We start from the raw sequence: 19,254 nt of genomic DNA on the forward strand, positions 1-19,254 counted from the left end.
AAGCCCCTTCCTACATGCACGTAATTACTGGGTGCCCCAGGCTCTGTCCCCCTGGGGCCTAGTTCTTGCCCTCAGCTCTTTCAGAAGGACCACTTCCTACCTCAAGGACCAGCGAGAGGTCAGGAGCCCCCCAGCCAGGAGGCCCAGGAAACTACGTGCACCAGAATTTCCCAAAGGGCTTGAGCCCCACTGAGTTCTCCCTCCAGAGAGGGTGGGAGGCACACGAGAGGGAGACATAATCAGCTGGGCCAAGAAGCCCCTCAGCCAAGGCAGGCCATGAACCTGGGAGAAAGACAGACCACCAAGGCCAAAGTCCAGCCAAGGGGACAAGGAAAGGAGGGAGCAGAGCCCGGCACAGAGAGGACAGGTCCTACCTCACCCCACCCTCCCCTCCGACCCCGCACCCTGCCGTTCAGGCTCCAGGGCAGAGAATCCACCTTCCCCTGTCCCGTCTGCCCACACACACCTTATAGACGGCGAAGGCTTCAAGCTCCACAGCATACAGGCCGTTGGGGTGAGGCGGCTGGAAGTGCAGGCGCAGGGCTGTGGACTTGAGAGGGGGCACATCAAAGGTGTTTGGGGTCACCCAGAAGGGGCAGTCAGCCCTGCATGTCCAGGCCACGGTGATCTTGCCGTTGGTGTGGTTCATCAGGCACAGGGGAATGGGGCTGGGGTCCTTGGGCCTGGGGCAGGCACCGAAATCCACCTCGACGGGCTCAATGCTGACGGGCGGGGGAAAGATGGCCACGTCATTGGTGCCGTCGAAGAAGTACTCAGTCATCGGGGGAATGAGGGGATACTGCGGGGCCGGTATGTCCTCTGAGTCCTGCGTGGGGAGAGACGGGTGGGTGGGGGCCAGTTCTCTGGCTGCTGCCCCTCATCTCTGTGCTCCTTTCCGGAAAAGGCTACAAGAGCTCCGCACATGTCACACCCCCTGACTACGAACGATGCCCATGGCACTGCGGAGCGCAGGACTGCCCAAGGATTGCTAGAGAAGGGGGGGCGTGAACCTGGTAGGGTGGACGGCCCCCCTGGGTCCCAGAGGGACACATCGAACCTCGATGGGGAGCATCAGGGCGCCATTCTTATCCTGCTCCAGCTTCCTCTCCCTCAGCATGATGCCCAGGATGTCAGGCGGGTAGAGCGTCAGGCCCCGCACCAGGTGCGTGCGGTACCACGTGAGATGCTGAGGCCGGAGGATGGCTGGCTTGGTGCTCTCTGAGTGGCATGTCCCAATCAGGTCCAGGAACAGTGGGTCCTACAACATTTTGTCTGTGTGAGGCTAGATTTCAGCCTCCACTCACCACCCTGGCCAGAGACTGGCTTCGTCAGGGCACAGTGTGTACCACCCGGTCCGGGGGCCCGGGTGGGGGTTGTCACCTCAAGGCTCTCTGCCCTCCACGTGCTGCGTCGGGTGAGGGCCAAAGTTCCGGGCTGGCAGCAGTGAGAGCAAGACCGGTCCGCCCACCTAGCTCAAAACAAGCCTCTGCATGCCCCTAGCCAACCTCTGGCTCCGAAAGCCAGGCTGGGGGCCCTGGAGGAGAAAATCCTGCAAGTTCCAGAATACAGGTGACTGAGCACCGAGCCCTGTCCTCATGACTGGGCCTCGGATTGGCCCCTCCATCTCCTAGGGGAGCCCGGCCTCGCTCCTCCCCAACAGCTCACCTGGTGGTGGATGAGACAGGCCACCCGCCGCCAGTAGATGATGGGTTGAGTGGGCTGGAAGACACAGCACAGGGTCATGCAGGCCTTGCCCACCAGGGTCCCAAAGGCAGGTCTGATGCTGAAGACGCTCTCCTGACAGTCGATGTCAAAGTGGAAGTAGGCTGTGCAGTCCGACTTGTTCTCCATCCGCAGGGACTGCTCTGAGCGGGTCCCAAGGTTGACCCAACTGAAGTCAACGCAGTGGTGCTGCAGCCACAGGGCAGGACCTGGGTGGAGGAGGCGGGGGTGGGGGGTCGCTGTGAGTGGGCCTGGCCACCTGGGTGGGTCTCCAAGGGTCCCACCGATGGGAGGTGGTGCTGCCTGGAGACAGAAGATTGGGTTGGAAAGGCTTGGCGCCCCAGCGGCCTGCGGCCTGAGCAGACCACCAGGCTGGGTAGTAGAGGGGCAGCGGTTGGGAGTGGGGGGTTGGGAGTCGGAGAGTGAGTATGGGGACAGTATCTCCAGGTGACCTTAACTGATTCCTAGCTGAGCCCACCAGGGGGCAGCAGACACCCAGGCTGAGGGTAAGGAGGCCCCAGGCATCTAGCAGCAGAGGCTTGTCAGTTGTAAGCAGGGGCTGCTCCTGTCTCTGGAGGCAGTGCAGTGAGCTGGGACTGCCAGTACCTCTAGAGAAACCAACGACTTTGAGCAGGGTCTGAGAGGCACAGCCAGAGGGCACGATGGACAAGTAGTCCATGGTCCTGACGTCCAAGGTCTCAGGGCGGAAGAACACCGACACGAATTTCTTCTCTCCAGGGGGCACGATGCCATGGGCCGTGGGGCACGAGAAGGCCTGGTCTTTGACCAGCATGTCTGGGGCCACTTCGATCCTGAAGGGGGCGCTCACCTGCGGGGCCAGGAAGGGTCCGGTTACAGGGTGGGGTGGTCCGTCATCACTAAGGTTCCCAGCTGAAGCCCTGCCTCTGCCTCAGTCACCAGCTTGATTGTGGAGCAAGGCTGCCTTGGCCCAGAGGAGGGAAGGGGCTGAGCCATGTGCCCTGCACTGGGACTGCCCAGAGTGGGTACCTCTGCCTTGTCCCAAAGGTACCACGAAGGCTAGCAGTGGTCCTGGCATCAGGACACCTGAGGGCTGCTCTTGGGGTTGTTCTGGGGGGAAGTCAAGGGATAATCCAGCCCAGCCCCCAGCTGAGATGATGGGGGGACCCCTGCTGACATGAGTGTATCAACAGACATAGGTATGCAAGGCTTGCAACATTCTGTACAGGGGTGGGTATTAGGCGCACCCGGGGCTGTGGTCCCTGAGCCCTGCCCCCACTTCCCCCCACAGGCACAGGACACATACTGCTGACGGGTTATACAGCTTGATCTGCCTCTCAGCGGTGCAGCCCACAGCAACAGAGCCAAAGTGCAGCACTTTCTGGAAGCCTTCAGCATCCTGGTCCTCCGGGCGCCTCTGCTTTATGCTCACCAGCAGCTGGGCGCATTTGGCTGGGCAGAGAGTGGACAGCCTTGGGGAGAAACCCACCAGGGCCTCTGTGGCCCCAAACTGAATAGCCCCTTCAAGGAAAACATGGGTCCCCAGGGGAACACTGGTCTGCGGCACCAAGGGAAACAAAGAGATGACAAAGCCTGTGGGGCTCGGCGAAGGGCGGGAGGCTGATGGAGGTCCCTTGGGGGCCAGGCCAGGGCAGGGGTGGGGGGAGCACACTGGAGGCTTTGTTTCCCAGGGAGGTGCAGCGGGGGGCTCTGGGGACAGGTGAGAGGTTGGGCCTCACCCACAGCCTGCAGCTGGATGCTGCTCTTCTGCTTGCTGCCCTCCCCATACCAGCACGTGGCCTGGGCTTCATAGATGACAGCCATTGGGGGCTGGAAGGTCACCTTGACCCGGCAGGCCTGGCCTGGTTCCAGCAGCCCCATGGGCGGCAGCATCTGGAATGGGCTGGGGGACTCCCAGGTGAAGAAGGTAGGCAGGTCTCTGGGGGTAGGGCGCAGGGGAGGGGGGATGCGGATCAGAGCCACTTTGCCCCCTCTGACCACTGCCCCTGCTTTAGACAGGTAGAGATGCCCCCTTTACTCCCACACCCCACATGCCCGTCTCTTCTGCTCCCAGGAATCCTCCTCCCAGTTGTCGCGCTTCCCGCCTCCAAGCCTCAGCCTCTGCCCTCACCCCACATTTTCCAGGCAGAACCAGGCCTCAGCCATGTCCCCCATGGCGCACATGGGCAACTGCAGGGATGGTGGGCAGATCAGACTGTGGCAGGGCAGGGTGGCTCTCAGGTCCACACAGAACATCCCCTCTGCTTTCTCGAGCCACAGCTGGTCCACGTACTCCTTCTGTGGTGTGTGGAGGCGGCGGTGGGGGGGAGAGGCAGAGGCAGTGACTGATCAGTGGTACTCGGGTGGTACCCACCTCACCCTGGCCCTGGCCATCCCCCCAACATAACCGTGGAGGGCTGGGCTGGGCCACGGCCCTCCTCCATCTCAGTCTCTGAAGACAAAGTCAGTTCCTTGAGCTCTAGCGCCATCTTGGTCTCAGAGATATGGGGCAAAGTTTGGGGAGAATATTTTGAGAGCAGGAGGAAGCCAAGGAATACAGGGCTTTCTGATGGCTAACAGAGTAGCACCGCTTTCCCCACTGCCCCACCCTCCCCACCCCACACATCCAACTGGAAGCCCCTTCTGTCCAATGAGTTTTGGCTCCAAGTTTGTGGGTGTGGATGTGGGTGTGGTGGCTGGGTTGTGGGGGCTCCTCACTCCTCTGGCCTGGCCCTCTGCTCCGAGGTCACTGTGCCCATGTCCCTCCCTGTCCTTCACTCGCCACGGCAGGCCTTACCTTCTCCAGAGGGCGGAAGATGACAGGGAGTGAGAGGGTTAGGCCTGGGCTCAGGAAGATGGGCTGGGGGACGACCGTGAAGAAGAACTTGGTCTTGGGGGGCCTGTGGGAGGGAGCCAAGGAATAAACACTTTGGGATCAGAAAACTAGAAGAGACAGAAGGATTAGGGGAGACCCTGGTAAGCTAAGCAGCTGGTGGGACTGTGGAAGGGGAAACACAGGGGTTATGCCCCAGTAGGAACTGTCTCTTGCATGCCACCCCTTTTCTTACAAACCTTCACTCCAGGATGTCAGAGCACTGAAGGGAAAGATACAGGAGTGGACTTCCCTGGTGGTCCAGTGGTTAAGGAGCCACCTGCCAACGTGGGGGACGCGGGTTCCATCCCTGGCCTGGGGAGATCCCACATGCTGTGGGGCAACGAAGGCCGAGCACCACAACTACTGAGCCCACGCTCTGCAGCGAGAGAGGCCGCTGCGAGGGGAAGCCCGCACACCACAACTAGAGTGACGCCTGCTCGCCACAGCCGGAGAAAAGCCCGCGCAGCAACAAAGACCCAGCACAGCCAAAAGTGCATAAATAAATAAACAGAATTACTTAAAAAAAAAGAGACAAAGACAATACTGCCAAAAACTCTATACCAGTAAGTTGAGATAAAATAAACACATTTCTAGGAATGTATAATTGACCAAAAGTGACTCAAGAATTATACATTTTGTGGCCACCCTAACCTAAAATTATCCAAAAAATTGAATAAATAGTCAAAGAATCATCCCACAAAGAAAAGACCAGGCCAGATGGCTTCGCAGCAAGTAGTATGGAGCACTTGATAATTCTAGCCTTGTCTTCCCAACAACAGAAAACAAGGAAACCCTCCCCAAAATACTCTGTGAGTCTATCATAATGTTGTTATCAAAACCTGACAGTTATGAGAAGAAAGGAAAATTACAGGCCAGTACCAGCCATAAACAAAATATTGGCAAAAACAATTTAGCAATGAGTATAGAAAGAACACTCAATCATGAACAAGCGGGGCTTATTCTAGGAATACACCACTGGTTTAACATTAAAAAAAAAAAAGTGGGGATGGATTTTCCTGATGATCCAGTGGTTGGTAATCTTCCTGCCAATGCAGGGGACGTGGGTTCAATCCCTGGTTTGGGAAGATTCCACATGCCTCGGGGCAACTAAGCCTGTGGGCCACAATTACTGAATCCTCTGAGCCCCAGAGCCTGCACACTGCAACAAGAGAAGCCTCCTGCTCACAGAAAGTGCATGCGCAGCAACAAAGACCCAGCACAGCCAAAAAATAATTAATTAACTTTTTTAAAAATCAGGGAATTTCTCTGGCAGTTCAGTGGTTAACACTCCAAATTTCCACTGCAGGGGGCACAGGTTAGATCCCACATGCCCTGTGGTACAGTCAAAAAAAAGAAAATTAAAAATCATTTAATGTAATTCACTGTATTCACAAATTAAGAGAGAAAAAAACAAATGACCATCTCAATAAAGAAAAACATTAAATAAACTTCAACATATGTTTATGACAAAAACTCTCAGCAACCTAGGAATAGAAGGGAACTTCCTTAACCTGATAAAGTCTAAAAAAAGAAGAAAAAACAACAACTACAGGAAACATGCAAATTAATGGTGAAACACTGGAATCTTTCATGTTGAGATCATGAGCAAAACAAGGATGCCTTCTATAACCACTGCTGTTCAGCACTTTCCTTTTCAATAGTGCAGGAAGGAAAGACAAAGAAAGAAAAGATACAGGATTGGAAAGGAAGGGAAAAAAATGCCATTTTCATTTAAGGTATGAACATGTACATGGAAAACAGAATTAACAAACACATCATTAGAATTAACGAGAAAGTTTGTCAAGGTTGCTGGGCACAACGGTGTGGACAAAACATCTATATTTTTAAAAAATGACTTTCTAAAAAACCAGCAATAAGCAGAAGAATAAAACAACTTTAAAAGATATCATACTCAGCATCATTAAAAATTTTAAACACTTAGGTATAAATCTAACTAAAGATGTGTAAGACATCTATGGAGAAAATGTTACATTTTATTGAAAGACATGAAAGAAGACCTAAAGAAATATAAAGAGGCACCATGTTCATGAAAGACTCAATTTGTAATGATGTCGATTCTCCCCAAATTGATCTATGTGTGTATGCCCGTGTGCTCAGTCACTTCAGTCATGTCCAGCTCTTTGACCCTATAGACTGTAGGCTCCTCTTGTCCATGGGATTCTCCAGGCAAGAATACTGGAGTGGGTTGCCAATGCCCTCCTCCAGGGGATCTTCCCGACCCAGGAATCAAACCTGTGTCTCTTGTGTCTCCTGCATTGCAGGCGGACTCTTTACCCCACTGAGCCACCTGGAAAGCCTAAATTGATCTATATGTTCAACTAAATCCTAAACAAAATCTTAAAAAGTTGTCTGCTGCTGCTGCTGCTAAGTCGCTTCAGTGATGTCCGACTCTGTGTGACCCCAGAGATGGCAGCCCACCAGGGTCCCCTGTCCCTGGGATTCTCCAGGCAAGAACACTGGAGTGGGTTGCCATTTCCTTCTCCAAATGCATGAAAGCAAAAAGTGAAAGTGAAGTCGCTCAGTCACGTCCAAATCTTAGCGACCCCATGGACTGCAGCCTACCAGGCTCCTCTGCCCATGGGATTTTCCAGGCAAGAGTACTGGAGTGGGTTGCCATTGCCTTCTCCAAAAAGTTGTCTACTTGTATGTATTTAAGTTGATTTGAAGCTATTTATGAAAGTTAAAAGGTCCAATGAGAGCAAGACAATCTTGAGTAAGAGTGAAGTTGGAGGACTTACACTACAAGATAATTAAGACTTATATATAAGCTTTAATAATCAATTCAGGATGATATTTATTGGCCCAGGGAGAGACAAATAGAGCAAGAGAACAAAACAGGGTTCAGAAATGGTTCCTACATGTATGGACACTTGATAAACATCAGTGGTAGGGAGATCATAAGGCAAAGTATCAAATTTTCAATAAATGGTGCTGGGACAACTGGACATTGATTTGAGGGGAAAAAAGTCATTGGATCCCTACTTCAAACCATTCACAAAAATCAATTCCATGTAGATAAAAGACAAATATGAAAGGCAAAATTATAATGTCTTTAGAAGATACTATAGGAGAAAATCTTCATGAACTAGATAAGGGTAGAGAAGAACTTGCAAATATCAACCATAAAAGAAAACATATTGGTACATTCGATTCCTTTGAAATTAAGAATGCCTTTTCTTCAAAATACATGATAGAAGAAAAGACAAATCACAAGGTGGGAGAAGAATATTCACAGCACATAACTGATAAAGAATTAGTATCTTCAATAAGAACATTTATTAAAAAAAGACAATCTACAAAGAACATGTAAAGATAGGTAACAGGTACATGAAAAGATGCTCAACATTGCTAATTATTAGAGAAATGCAAATCATAACAATGAAATATCACCTTGCACTGTTATCAAGAAGTCTACAAATAAACATTGGCGAGGATGTGGAGAAAAGGGGACCCTGGTATGCTATTGGTGGGAATGTTAATTGGTCTGCCATCCTGGAAAACAGTATGCAGGTTCCAAAAAAACTAAAAATAGGACTACCATATGATCTAGCGATTCCACTCCTCTGCATATGTCCAGGAAAAAAAAAAAAGAAAAATACTAATTGGAAAAGATACACGTACCCCAAATGTTCATAGCAGCACTATTTACAATGCCAAGATACTGGAGCACCCCAAGCGACCATCAACAGACAAACGGGTCAAGAAGATGTGGCATACACACATACACACACACACACTCACAATGGAATATTACCCAGCCACAAAAAATAATGAAATCCATAACATGGGTGGACCTGGAGAATATTATAATTAGTGAAGTAAGTCAGACAAAGACATATACTACATGATATCACTTGTATGTGAAATCTAAAACAAACCAATGTTTATAGCAAAGCAGAAACAGACTCAAAGATTCAGAAAACAAAGTAGTTGTTACCAGTGGGGAGAGGGAAGTGGGAAGGGGCAAGATGAAGATCGGAGTATGGGGTTAAGAGAAACAAACTACCAAATTTAAAATAGATAAGCGGGACTTCCCTGGTGACACAGTGGATAAGAATCTGCCTGCCAATGCAGGGGACACAGGCTCCATCCCTGCCCTGGAAAGATTCCACATGCCGAGGAGCAGCTAAGCCCTTGTGCCACAACTACTGAGTCTACACTCGAGAATCCTCGAGCCGCAACTACTGCGCCCATGTGCCTCGAGCCTGCGCTCCACAGCAAGAGAAGCCGCTGCAATGAGGATCCAAGCACTGCAAGGAAGAGTAGGCCCCGCTCGACGCAACTAGAGAAAGCCCATGCAAAGCAACAAAGACCCAGCACAGCCAAGAATAGAATAAATAAACAAACCTAAACTTAAAATAATAAAATAAAATAGTTAGGCAACAAGGATATCCTGCATAGCACAGGAAATGATAGCCATTATCTTGTAATAACTTTTAAGGGAGTATAATCTATAAAAGTACTACATCATTATGCTATACAGATGAAATTAATATAATATTGCAAATCAGCTACATTTTAATTCTTTTTGAAAAATGAAAAAAGATAATCTAACAGAAAAATGAGCACAGACTTAAACAGGAATTTCACAAATGAAATGGCCAATAACACAGGAAAAAAACACTTAATTGTAATAGTAATCAGAGAAATGAAAATTAAACCTACAACAAATTAGCATTATTGGCAAAAAATTTAAGTTTAAACAACATCAATTGTTGGTAAAGATGAATGGGAATACTCATATGTGGCTGGTGGGAATATAAATGGGTATAAGTACTTTGGAAACGAGTTTGGCAAACATGTACAAACATCTGTAAGAAGCAAACGGGTACATGTTCTAAGTCAGAGTAGTTCTATTCCTTTGTAGCTACCCTAGAAAAACTTGAACTTGTGCAATAGCTGAACAATGTTGATAACAGTCTCAAACTTGAAACAACCGAAACGTCCCTCAGCAGAAGAATTCATAAACACACAGAAGCATACGTTGAACTATTACTCTGTGATGAAAGAGGATAAACTACACACGCGTGTGGATGAGTCTTATGAACATAACTGAGCTATGACCAACCTAGACGGCATACTAAAAAGCAGAAACATCACTTTGCCAACAAAGCTCAGTAGAGTCAAAGCTGTGGATTTTCCAGTAGTCATGCATGGATGTGAGAGTTGGACCATAAAGAAGGCTGAGCACTGAAGAACTGATGCTTCTGAACTGTGGTGCTGGAGAAAACTCTTGAGAGTCCCTTGGACAGCATGGAGATCAAACCAGTTAATCCTAAAGGAATTCAATCCTGAATATTCATTGGAAGGACTGACGTCAAAGCTGAAGCTCCAATACTTTGGCCACCTGATGTGAAGAGCTGAATCACTGGAAAAGACCCTGATGGTGGGAAAGATTGAAGACAGGAGGAGAAGCGGGTAACAGAGAATGAGGTGGTTGGAAGGCATCATCAACTCAACGGACACGAGTTTGAGCATTTGTGAGATAGTGAAGGATGGGGAAGCCTGGCATGCTGCAGTCCATGGGGTTGCAAAGAATCAGACATGACTTAGTGACTGAACAACAACAACAAAAGTATATCGTGTTATCCCACTTACATAAAGCTCATAAGAAGGTAAACAAACTATATCATTTAGGGATGCAAACATAAGTGGCAAGCCCTTTTGAGAAAAACAAGAAAATCATTATCATGAAAGTCAGAACAGTGGTTACCTTTATCAGTAGGGAAGGTGTTCCAAGGCTGGGGGGACACATGATGAGAGAAGGTGAGCTTCAGACACTGTTATTACTCCATTAATTAACCTGGTCACACGGGTTCCACTTTCAACAATTGTTCAAACTATACATGTTCTACACACTCTTTTGGTTTTGTATGACTTATTTTTTAAAGTGGCTGCTTTGAGGGGTTGAGGGCTCAGGGACTTAGTCTCTGATCCCTCATACTGGTACCTGTATTTTATCTTCTGGATTTTCAAGGAGAGATTTTTCAGAACCAGGTTTTTGGTGATCTCCTTCCCCAACACCCAGCCTTTCCATTGTAGCTCCTCAGCCACCTCAATGTCCCAGATGACCCTCTTCTTCACTTTGTCCTGCTTCTTTGGGAAGCACAACTGAGTGTCCATGGAGCTGGCAGGCTGTCCGGTTGGCAGAGAGAAAGGAGAGAAGAATTCAAAGACCCAGAGAATGGGCTAGGATCGCCCCACCTCCAGAAGGTAATGAATTACACCACTTCTTGCCCCATGGGGGATGGTCTGGAGAGAGAAGGTGAGAGGCAGGGAGGCCCTGGAGTCTGATATTACCTCTTCTGAGGTCACTCGAATGGTTTTCCAACTAGATTCACTGAGATACTGCCCCTGAAGCCGTCCCTGGACCGCTCTATCGGCCCCTTAGCCCAGCACACTCAGCAGCCTTAGCTGGCCTGTTCTGTCTCCCGTGTGCCCTCAGACACTGCTCTATTCAGATGCTGCCTTCTCATCCTCCCCATCCTACCCCTTCTCTACAGAAGCCTGTAGAGAACTTCTCTAAGACGTCCCTCACTGGAACTTCTCCAGGGCACAGGGATATTCCACCATTTCCTCTCCCATCCCTCACCTAGCTGGTGGAGCAAAGGACAGAGCCAACTTGCCTGGGGCCAACCCACACCCAATGCCTTGGCTTTGAGGCCACTCCAACCACTGCTCCTAAGGATGCTAGAGGTTTACTGTACCAACACTCCCTGTCTATAACAGCAAATCTTTTCACCGGCTGATCCCTAACCCTTAACTATCTGAGGAGGGAGGGGAATGGACAACTTCTGGGGCAGCAAGATGGAGGGAGGAGGAACCAGGTGTCTCTTTATACCATTCATTGCAGTGAATTTACATTCACTGCCATTTTCCTTTAGCTTTGACCAAGGGTTGTTTTTATATCATTATATAAGGGGGGCCTGGCATGCCGCAGTCCGTGGGGATACGACTTAATGGCTGAGCAACAACAGAGGATAAATGTATGTGTTTAACAGATATGTGCTTCACTACCTATGATGCGCCAGACACTGTAGAGGTTAGTGCCAGGCCTATAATAGTGAATGAGACCATCAAATCCTTTCTCTCTAGGAGCTTACATCTGTTTCAAAATATACAGAATGTCAGATGGCCTGAACTGCCCACGGAGGAAAGGTGACATGGGTGGCCGAAGGTCATTTATTATAAACATCAGTTGATGCATTGATCAGAGTCCAACCAGAAAAACATAAGCCCCTCTGGGTGTTTAAAATAAGGAATTCAATGCACAACGAGGGGCTAGTGAAGTAACCTCAAAGTTAACAACATCAAGAAGCTGCCACCAGGGACTTCCCCGGTGGTCCAGTGGTTGAGAATCAGCCTGCCAAAGCGGTAGACATGGGTTTGATCCCTGGTCTACAAAGATCCCACATGTCGAGGAGCAACTAAGCCCGGGTGCCACAGCTACTAAGCCCGTGCACCTAGAACGTGGGCTCCACAATAAGAGAAACCACTGCAGTGAGAAGCCCGTGCACCACAATGAAGAGTAGCCCCCTGCTCACTGCAACTAGAGAAAGCCCACGTGCAGCAACAAAGACCCAGCACAGCCAAAAAGAAATAAACTAATTAATATAATTTTAAAAAGAAGGTGCTGCTGTAGGTGGGGGTCTCAGAACCCAGAGCACTGTCTGGTGCCGATGGGAGTCACAGCGCGACACAGCCGACCGAGACACTGTCAAAAGCAGGGAGGGAAGAAGAGACGTATCTGGGCTTCTCCCCTCCTCCCACCTTTATTCTCAGCCAGCTCAGAGCAGAGTCGGGAAGGGCAGTGAATGAATCTGTGTGCAAACTGGCCTGGAACGGCACAGATGCAGGGGAGAGATGACCATGGTCCACAGGGAGGCAAATGCAACCACCATCACATTTAAGGCAACCCAAGAACTCCCACATGACAGACACGTGCTGCACAAAACGCAGTCAGACCCCTACGTTACCTCCCTAGACGAGCACTGGCCACCCTGACCCGCTGCTGTCACACAGAAAGAACCCTGAGAGCTGCAAAAATGCAAACATCCACCCACTGGACAAATGCAAGGCCCTAGGTAGGCATCAAGATCAGAAGAGCTTTTCGAAGGAAGAGAGAACTACAGGCTACTCTTATCAGCCGCAAACTCCCATCTCCCCAACATTCTTCTCTCCGTCGTCATGCTCACAGCTGCCACCGCTCCAGCTGGCCTGGGGCTCCGTGTATGTAGCGTCTAGTAATGGGGTTGGGACAGGAGAGAGGGGTGCTCCCAGATTCCGACCCCTGCTGCCCTGCTGCCCATCCACCCCACTTGGCCCCACAGGCGTCCTCACAAAGGCACTGGCATTGCTGCTGCTGTAGGCACTCATGGCCATGCTGCTGCCAGTGATGGTGGGAAAGGCCACCGTGCTGGCACTCAGGCATGATCCGGAGTTCGTGGTGCAGTCCCCGCTGTCCCTAGTCCTCATGAGGAGGCTGAGGGCTGCTTCAATGAGCACTGGGTGCCAGGAACACAAGTCCGAAGGAAGCTCTCTGGCTAAGCCAAGAGTTCCTGCCAGTCAGGAGCTGGAAAGAGACCAGAGAGGAGACAGGAGGGGCATGAGAGAGACATCAATGGAGAAGACTCACCATGGGCACTGTGATCATGGAGAGTTGTCTGCTTCCGAGCTCTGGCAACAGGTGTGAAGTGGCACGTGAGAAACGAGCCTGAATACAAGACCCAGGGCTTCGTCTGGGAGCCTAGAGGCTCACCATTCAGGAAAGGCCATTTGGAAAAGGGAACTGGGGATGAGGCCCATGCAGCGCTGCCCTCCATAGCCACACGTGGCATTTCTCAGTAAACTCCCAGTGCATGTCACTGAAGCATATGCATTGCTTTTACCTGGCTTTTACTCTCTACTTGTTGCCTCTGAACATGGCTGGCCTCCTCTGAGAAGAGAAATAAGGAACAAAGAAAAGGCAAATGAGACTGAAGGCTTCTTGGGCTTCTGAGTTTTCTCTTATCAGTACACAACCTGTTCAGTTCAGTCGCTCAGTCGTGTCCGACTCCTTGCAACTCCATGAATCGCAGCACGCAGGCCTCCCTGTCCATCACCAACTGCCGGAGTTCACTCAAACTCATGTCCTATGAGTTGGTGATGCCATCCAACCATCTCACTCTCTGTTGCCCCCTTCTCCTCCTGCCCTCAATCTTTCCCAGCATCAGGGTCTTTTCAAATGAGTCAGCTCTTTGCATTACGTGGCCAAAGTATTGGAACTTCAGCTTCAACATCAGTCCTTCCAATAAACACCCAGGACTGATCTCCTTTAGGATGGACTGGTTGGATCTCCCTGCAGTTCAAGGGACTTTCAAGAGTCTTCTCCAACACCACAGTTCAAAAGCATCAATTCTTCGGTGCTCAGCTTTCTTCACAGTCCAATTCTCACATCCATACATAACTACTGGAAAAACCATATCCTTGACTAGACGGACCTTTGTTGGCAAAGTAATGTCTCTGCTTTTAATCCAGGTTTAAAGGAAGCCTTCAATGAAATGAGCCAAAGCCTTTGACTGTGTGGATCACAATAAACTGTGGAAAATTCTGAAAGAGATGGGAATACCAGACCACCTGACCTGCCTCTTGAGAAACCTATATGCAGGTCAGGAAGCAACAGTTAGAACTGGACATGGAACAACAGACTGGTTCCAAATAGGAAAAGGAGTATGTCAAGGCTATATATTGTCACCCTGCTTATTTAACTTCTAGGCAGAGTACATCATGAGAAACGCTGGGCTGGAAGAAGCACAAGCTGGAATCAAGATTGCCGGGAGAAATATCAATAACCTCAGATATGCAGATGACACCATCCTTATGGCAGAAAGTGAAGAGGAACTCAAAAGCCCCTTGATGAAAGTGAAAGAGGAGAGTGAAAAAGTTGGCTTAAAGCTCAACATTCAGAAAACTAAGATCGTGGCATCTGGTCCCATCCCTTCATGGGAAATAGATGGGGAAACAGTGGAAACAGTGTCAGACTTTATTTTTCTGGGCTCCAAAATCACTGCAAATGGTGACTGAAGCCATGAAATTAAAAAATGCTTACTCCTTGGAAGAAAAGCTATGACCAACCTAGATAGCATATTGAAAAGCAGAAACATTACTTTGCCAACAAAGGTCCGTCTAGTCAAGGCTATGGTTTTTCCAGTGGTCATGTATGGATGTGAGAGTTGGACTGTGAAGAAGGCTGAGCGCCGAAGAATTGATGCTTTTGAACCGTGGTGTTGGAGAAGACTCTTGAGAGTCCCTTGGACTGCGAGGAGATCCAACCAGTCCATTCTGAAGGAGATCGGCCCTGGGACTTCTTTGGAAGGAATGATGCTAAAGCTGAAACTCCAGTACTTTGGCCACCTCATGCGAAGAGTTGACTCATTGGAAAAGACTCTGATGCTGGGAGGGATTGGGGGCAGGAGGAGAAGGGGACGACAGAGGATCAGATGGCTGGATGGCATCACTGACTCGATGGACATGAGTCTGAGTGAACTCTGGGAGTTGGTGATGGACAGGGAGGCCTGGCATGCTACGATTCATGGGGTCACAAAGAGTTGGACACGACTGAGCAACGGAACTGAACTGAACTCACTGAAATGATGATTCAATCCAAGGACAAATGAATCAACCTCTAAAGCAGAGGGATCCAGTCACAGTCTGTGTTTGGAAATTATATACAAATGTTATAGGCAAATTATATGCAAATTTCATGGGTATGGGCATGTGCTCTTTTCTAGGGAGAGTGTCCACAGCTTTCAACAAATGCTCAAAAGGGTGCTTGGCCCTGCTTTGGACACACAAGGGTCCCAAACTGGCTCTGGCTCCATCTCAAATCCCCCTTCCTTCTGCACATACACCCTGGTGTGGCTACCATATTTGAAAGCATTAATGTACTCCTTTTTTGAACATATGTGCATATTTAAGATTACTCAGTATCTTCCCCCACCTCTTTGAATAACAATTTCCAAAATAATAACAACTTCTAAGAAAACTTACTGAGAATTTATCATGTGCCAAGCAGTGCTGTAAGTCCTTCACATGTATTTTAATCCTTATAACAATTTATGATTAGATGTGAGTCATCTTTTATTTGGCCTGAAATTATTTATTTTCAAGTCTGGGGTTCAGCCCCTTATTATAACATAGTTTGCTTTAGGAAACAATTGTATGGTCACCCTTTAGAAATTTCCACACTTCCATCAGACACTCTCCCATACCCTTCTCACCATTCATCCAGACCAAAATATTCTGTTGATGTACTCTTTTCCTAACTGGCAACAAGTCCAAACCGTCTAGGGGCTTCGCTGGTGGCTCAGTGGTAAAGAATCTGCCTGCCAAGAAGGAGATGTGGGTTCAATCCCTGGGTTGGGAAGAACCCCCGGAAAAGGAAATGGCAACCCACTCCAGTATTCTTGCCTGGGAAATCTCATGGACAGAGGAGCCTGGTGGGCTACAGTCCGTGGGGTCACAAAAGAGTCAGACATAACAAAGCAACTAAACAATAGCAACCAAACCCTCTGCAGGGGACTATCTTACATTCACTCATTCATTCATTCACAAGACATTTACTGAATGCCTGCTATGTACCAGTGCTAGCCCAGACAGGACAGGTAAGGCTCCTACCTTCAATTGGAAGTGAACATTCAGATGGAATCAAAGAGATGCAAGATGGTGAGACAGGGAGGAAGGCCCCATTACTTTTCTGCTGTTGGATGGCTTTGTAGTACTTCCCTGGCTCAGTAATGGCTGTAACCATAGGGCATTCTACAAACAGCCTCTGCCTCTGGACTCTGAAAAAAAAAATCTCTGATCAACATTTCTGGAAAAAAAAGAGAGATAACAGGGTAAAACCCTGGTCCAGACCAGGGCTTAGGGCTTAGGGAAGTGAGCACTGGTCCTGGAGCAAGAAAAGTTGGGTTCCAGCATCTGCTCCGATTCATTTGAAATGGGCAAGTTTCTCCATCTCCTCAAGCCTCAGTCTCCTCACCTGTAAAATGAAGGTTATCCTATTTCACAAAATTGACTCTAAGTTTGAAAGAAACAGAGAATTTGAAAAAGCCCTAGGCAAACCTATGTTACTATAACTAACAATGATAATTTCCACACTAGCATGTGCTACTCTTCCAAAGACTGCGATCATTGCAAGGACACTGGGCAAGGGAGGTGTTTTTTTTCGTCTCTTTTTTATATCTTGAGAACCTTAAAAAAATCATCAGCTTCCTTTATTTGCCTAATTTCCAACCTAAAAATTCCTAAGATGACCAGTGTAAAAAGTGGCGGGTTGCCAAGAAGAAATAAAATATACTTAGAGCGGTTTCACTAACCTCTAAGAGATCTCCAGGCTGATCTCACCCAAGTCTTAGTACCTCAGGGCTCTCCGACGGACACTGAGGGCACCCCGTCACGACTTCCCAAAGGAGACAGTCTCCTAAGACAGATACCTTCTCTGGCCACTCGCGCAGCTCGCCGGGTCGCTGGGACCAACGCTCAGAACTCACACCGCCGCCATGTTGTCGTTTCTATAGATACAAGACGCAAGCGTCATGGCGTCTCCTGGTTTCCCAGGGCAACGACGGCTACCCTCATGAGTCATGGATCAGAGAAAGCGAAGACCCCGCCCAACTTCAACGTTCACCCTTATTTTTTATTCTCCAACTTCCCTGCTGGCTGTAACTGTCTTCTACCAGTTGCAACAGTTGTTGGGACGTCCCCGAAATCTTGGCTTTAGTTGACGAGCAAATTCGGAGGAGGGTAATCCAAGGACTTGTCAGAGCAGTGGGAGTCGTTTCTGTTCTTTTGTGATACCCCTTGGTGACAGAGTCAGAATCTCTCCGAGAACTTCGTTCTGTGATTACAATTGTTAACTTAAAAGCAGTAGTTATTTCTTACTTGCATTGCAAATGAATTCTTTTTGCAGGTGGAAGGGAATGTCTCCTAGGCATTTTCTCCTGGCATTTCCTCCAGCCCAGCACAAAGCTAACGCTTTTGAAGGGATCTGAAGGTGGATGTTTGAAGAAGGCATTATTTCACATAATATGGATTTTTGGAAGCCCACTGGTTCATTTGTTCGTTTGTCCTTTGAAGGGAAGAGTCTCATTTGGTGAAGACTCCTTAGGTGGTTGAAGCTGAAAATCTGAGATCATTTATGGGCAATTAAAGATGCTTCACTACCCAGGACAGTGCTGAAGGCTGGGTGTTAGAGGGAGAGACTCTAGGGGTAAACCCAGAAAATAAACTCTCATTTTGGGAAAGTTGGAGTTTAAAGGTAAAAGATACACTTAGATGACAATGCTGCCTTAATTGGCCTGGGAGATCACATGGCCAGAGGCTGAAATGAAGGGTCAGGCCAGGGGCCTATTACGTTATGCCAGCACAATTAGGTCTGGAGTTTTCTTGGGATTGAGGAATGTGGAACTCGGTGAGTTTTTCACTGGTTTTAACATTATTCTCAGAATAGGAAACCTGCACTTTGGACATTACCACTTCTATGTTGTTTGTGGTTTCTATAATGATTTCCTTTTTGTTTTCCTTTAAGCTCTTTTTGAAATGGTCAGCCTGACTCAGCTGAACCTGAAGAACAGGGAAAGGGACCTGTTTGTCTATTCTTAGGCCAGAAAAAAATAAGGAGCAGTAACTCTGGAGGCAAGGCTCGGTGGTAGCCTCAGAAATCCCAGCGAGAAAACCCTAAGGAGACTAGAGCTAGAAAAGCTTATTCTAGGAGCCACACACCCTTGTGCCTCTTCACTGAAGGAGTGTCCCTCCAGAGCTGGTCTGTCCAATCAGTGGTGGCTTCTGGGCTTGGGACAGTGAGAGGGAATTCTTGGTTGGTCCCTTATGGGCTCTACTTCTACAAGGTTCTGCCTGCCTCCTGGGAACTCTGCTGATGAGTGACCTTGACCGGCATGGTGGACTCCCAGGGAAAGGCCCAAGCTGAACTTAGCTCCAGGAAGCAAATAGCATGGAAAGGGGTGTGGCAATGGATGAAACTGAGAAGGGGAGAGGAAGCTGGGCTTGCCTCAGAAGTCCCTCATTTCAGGATTCCAGAACCTGTGGGGAACAATGGGTGCTGGGTCCTGGGGACCATCTCCTTCGTGGACTCAAGAAAGACGACAGGGTGGGCGCTGTTTTGTTCAAGGCTGTGAACGAGGGTAGGTGATGATTCAGTACCTGGATGAAGACCAGGATGTGGAAGAAAGGGAGGAAGGAGGATGGGAAGACTCTAATCCTCCTGGCTAGAAGCCAAGGGTGATAAAGATAAAGCACATTCAGTGATTTGGGCTTCAGCACACACAAAAATATCTTTTCTAAGCTTTTCCCCCCCATATCCCTCCCGTGAAATACAGAAGACTTCAGGCTGAGAAATCAGACAGATCTGAGATAAATTCATCAGGCAGACTGACTGCCACTTACTGGCTGTGTGACCTTGGGCAGGTCCCATGACCTCTCTGAGCCTTATCTTTTACCCTGGGGATAATTATCAAAAGGCCCACATAGGGACTGAGTGGTCAGTTATGTAAAGTATTTGATGCATACTTTGTCAACAGAGATAGACACACACACACACACACATATACACACACACACTGGAAGGTCACTTGCTAAGTGGGTGTGTGCTCAGTTGCTCA

The 19,254-nt window shown here is 48.7% G+C and overlaps 1 protein-coding gene across 6 annotated transcripts in view; it reads right to left on the minus strand.

The window, feature by feature from the left end:
- Positions 1-17,143, minus strand: part of LOC102405737 (beta-crystallin A2) — a 54,244-nt gene extending 37,101 nt beyond the window's left edge. For all 6 annotated transcript variants that reach the window (XM_044937817.2, XM_044937818.2, XM_044937819.2 and 3 more), the window contains exons 1-13: positions 16,954-17,143; positions 16,253-16,419; positions 13,486-13,532; positions 12,938-13,169; positions 10,548-10,732; positions 4,499-4,601; positions 3,833-3,999; positions 3,441-3,640; positions 3,008-3,153; positions 2,329-2,551; positions 1,666-1,931; positions 1,058-1,258; positions 467-826 (exon numbers count right to left, since the gene is read on the minus strand). In XM_044937817.2, the coding sequence (XP_044793752.2) occupies positions 467-826; positions 1,058-1,258; positions 1,666-1,931; positions 2,329-2,551; positions 3,008-3,153; positions 3,441-3,640; positions 3,833-3,999; positions 4,499-4,601; positions 10,548-10,732; positions 12,938-13,072 (1,986 nt within the window). In that variant the 5' untranslated portion in view covers positions 13,073-13,169; positions 13,486-13,532; positions 16,253-16,419; positions 16,954-17,143. The remainder of the gene's footprint in view (positions 1-466; positions 827-1,057; positions 1,259-1,665; positions 1,932-2,328; positions 2,552-3,007; positions 3,154-3,440; positions 3,641-3,832; positions 4,000-4,498; positions 4,602-10,547; positions 10,733-12,937; positions 13,170-13,485; positions 13,533-16,252; positions 16,420-16,953) is intronic.
- Positions 17,144-19,254: the final 2,111 nt, after the last annotated feature.

Source organism: Bubalus bubalis, chromosome 2, assembly GCF_019923935.1.
Source record: "Bubalus bubalis isolate 160015118507 breed Murrah chromosome 2, NDDB_SH_1, whole genome shotgun sequence".
NCBI classification, from domain to species: Eukaryota; Metazoa; Chordata; class Mammalia; order Artiodactyla; family Bovidae; genus Bubalus; species Bubalus bubalis.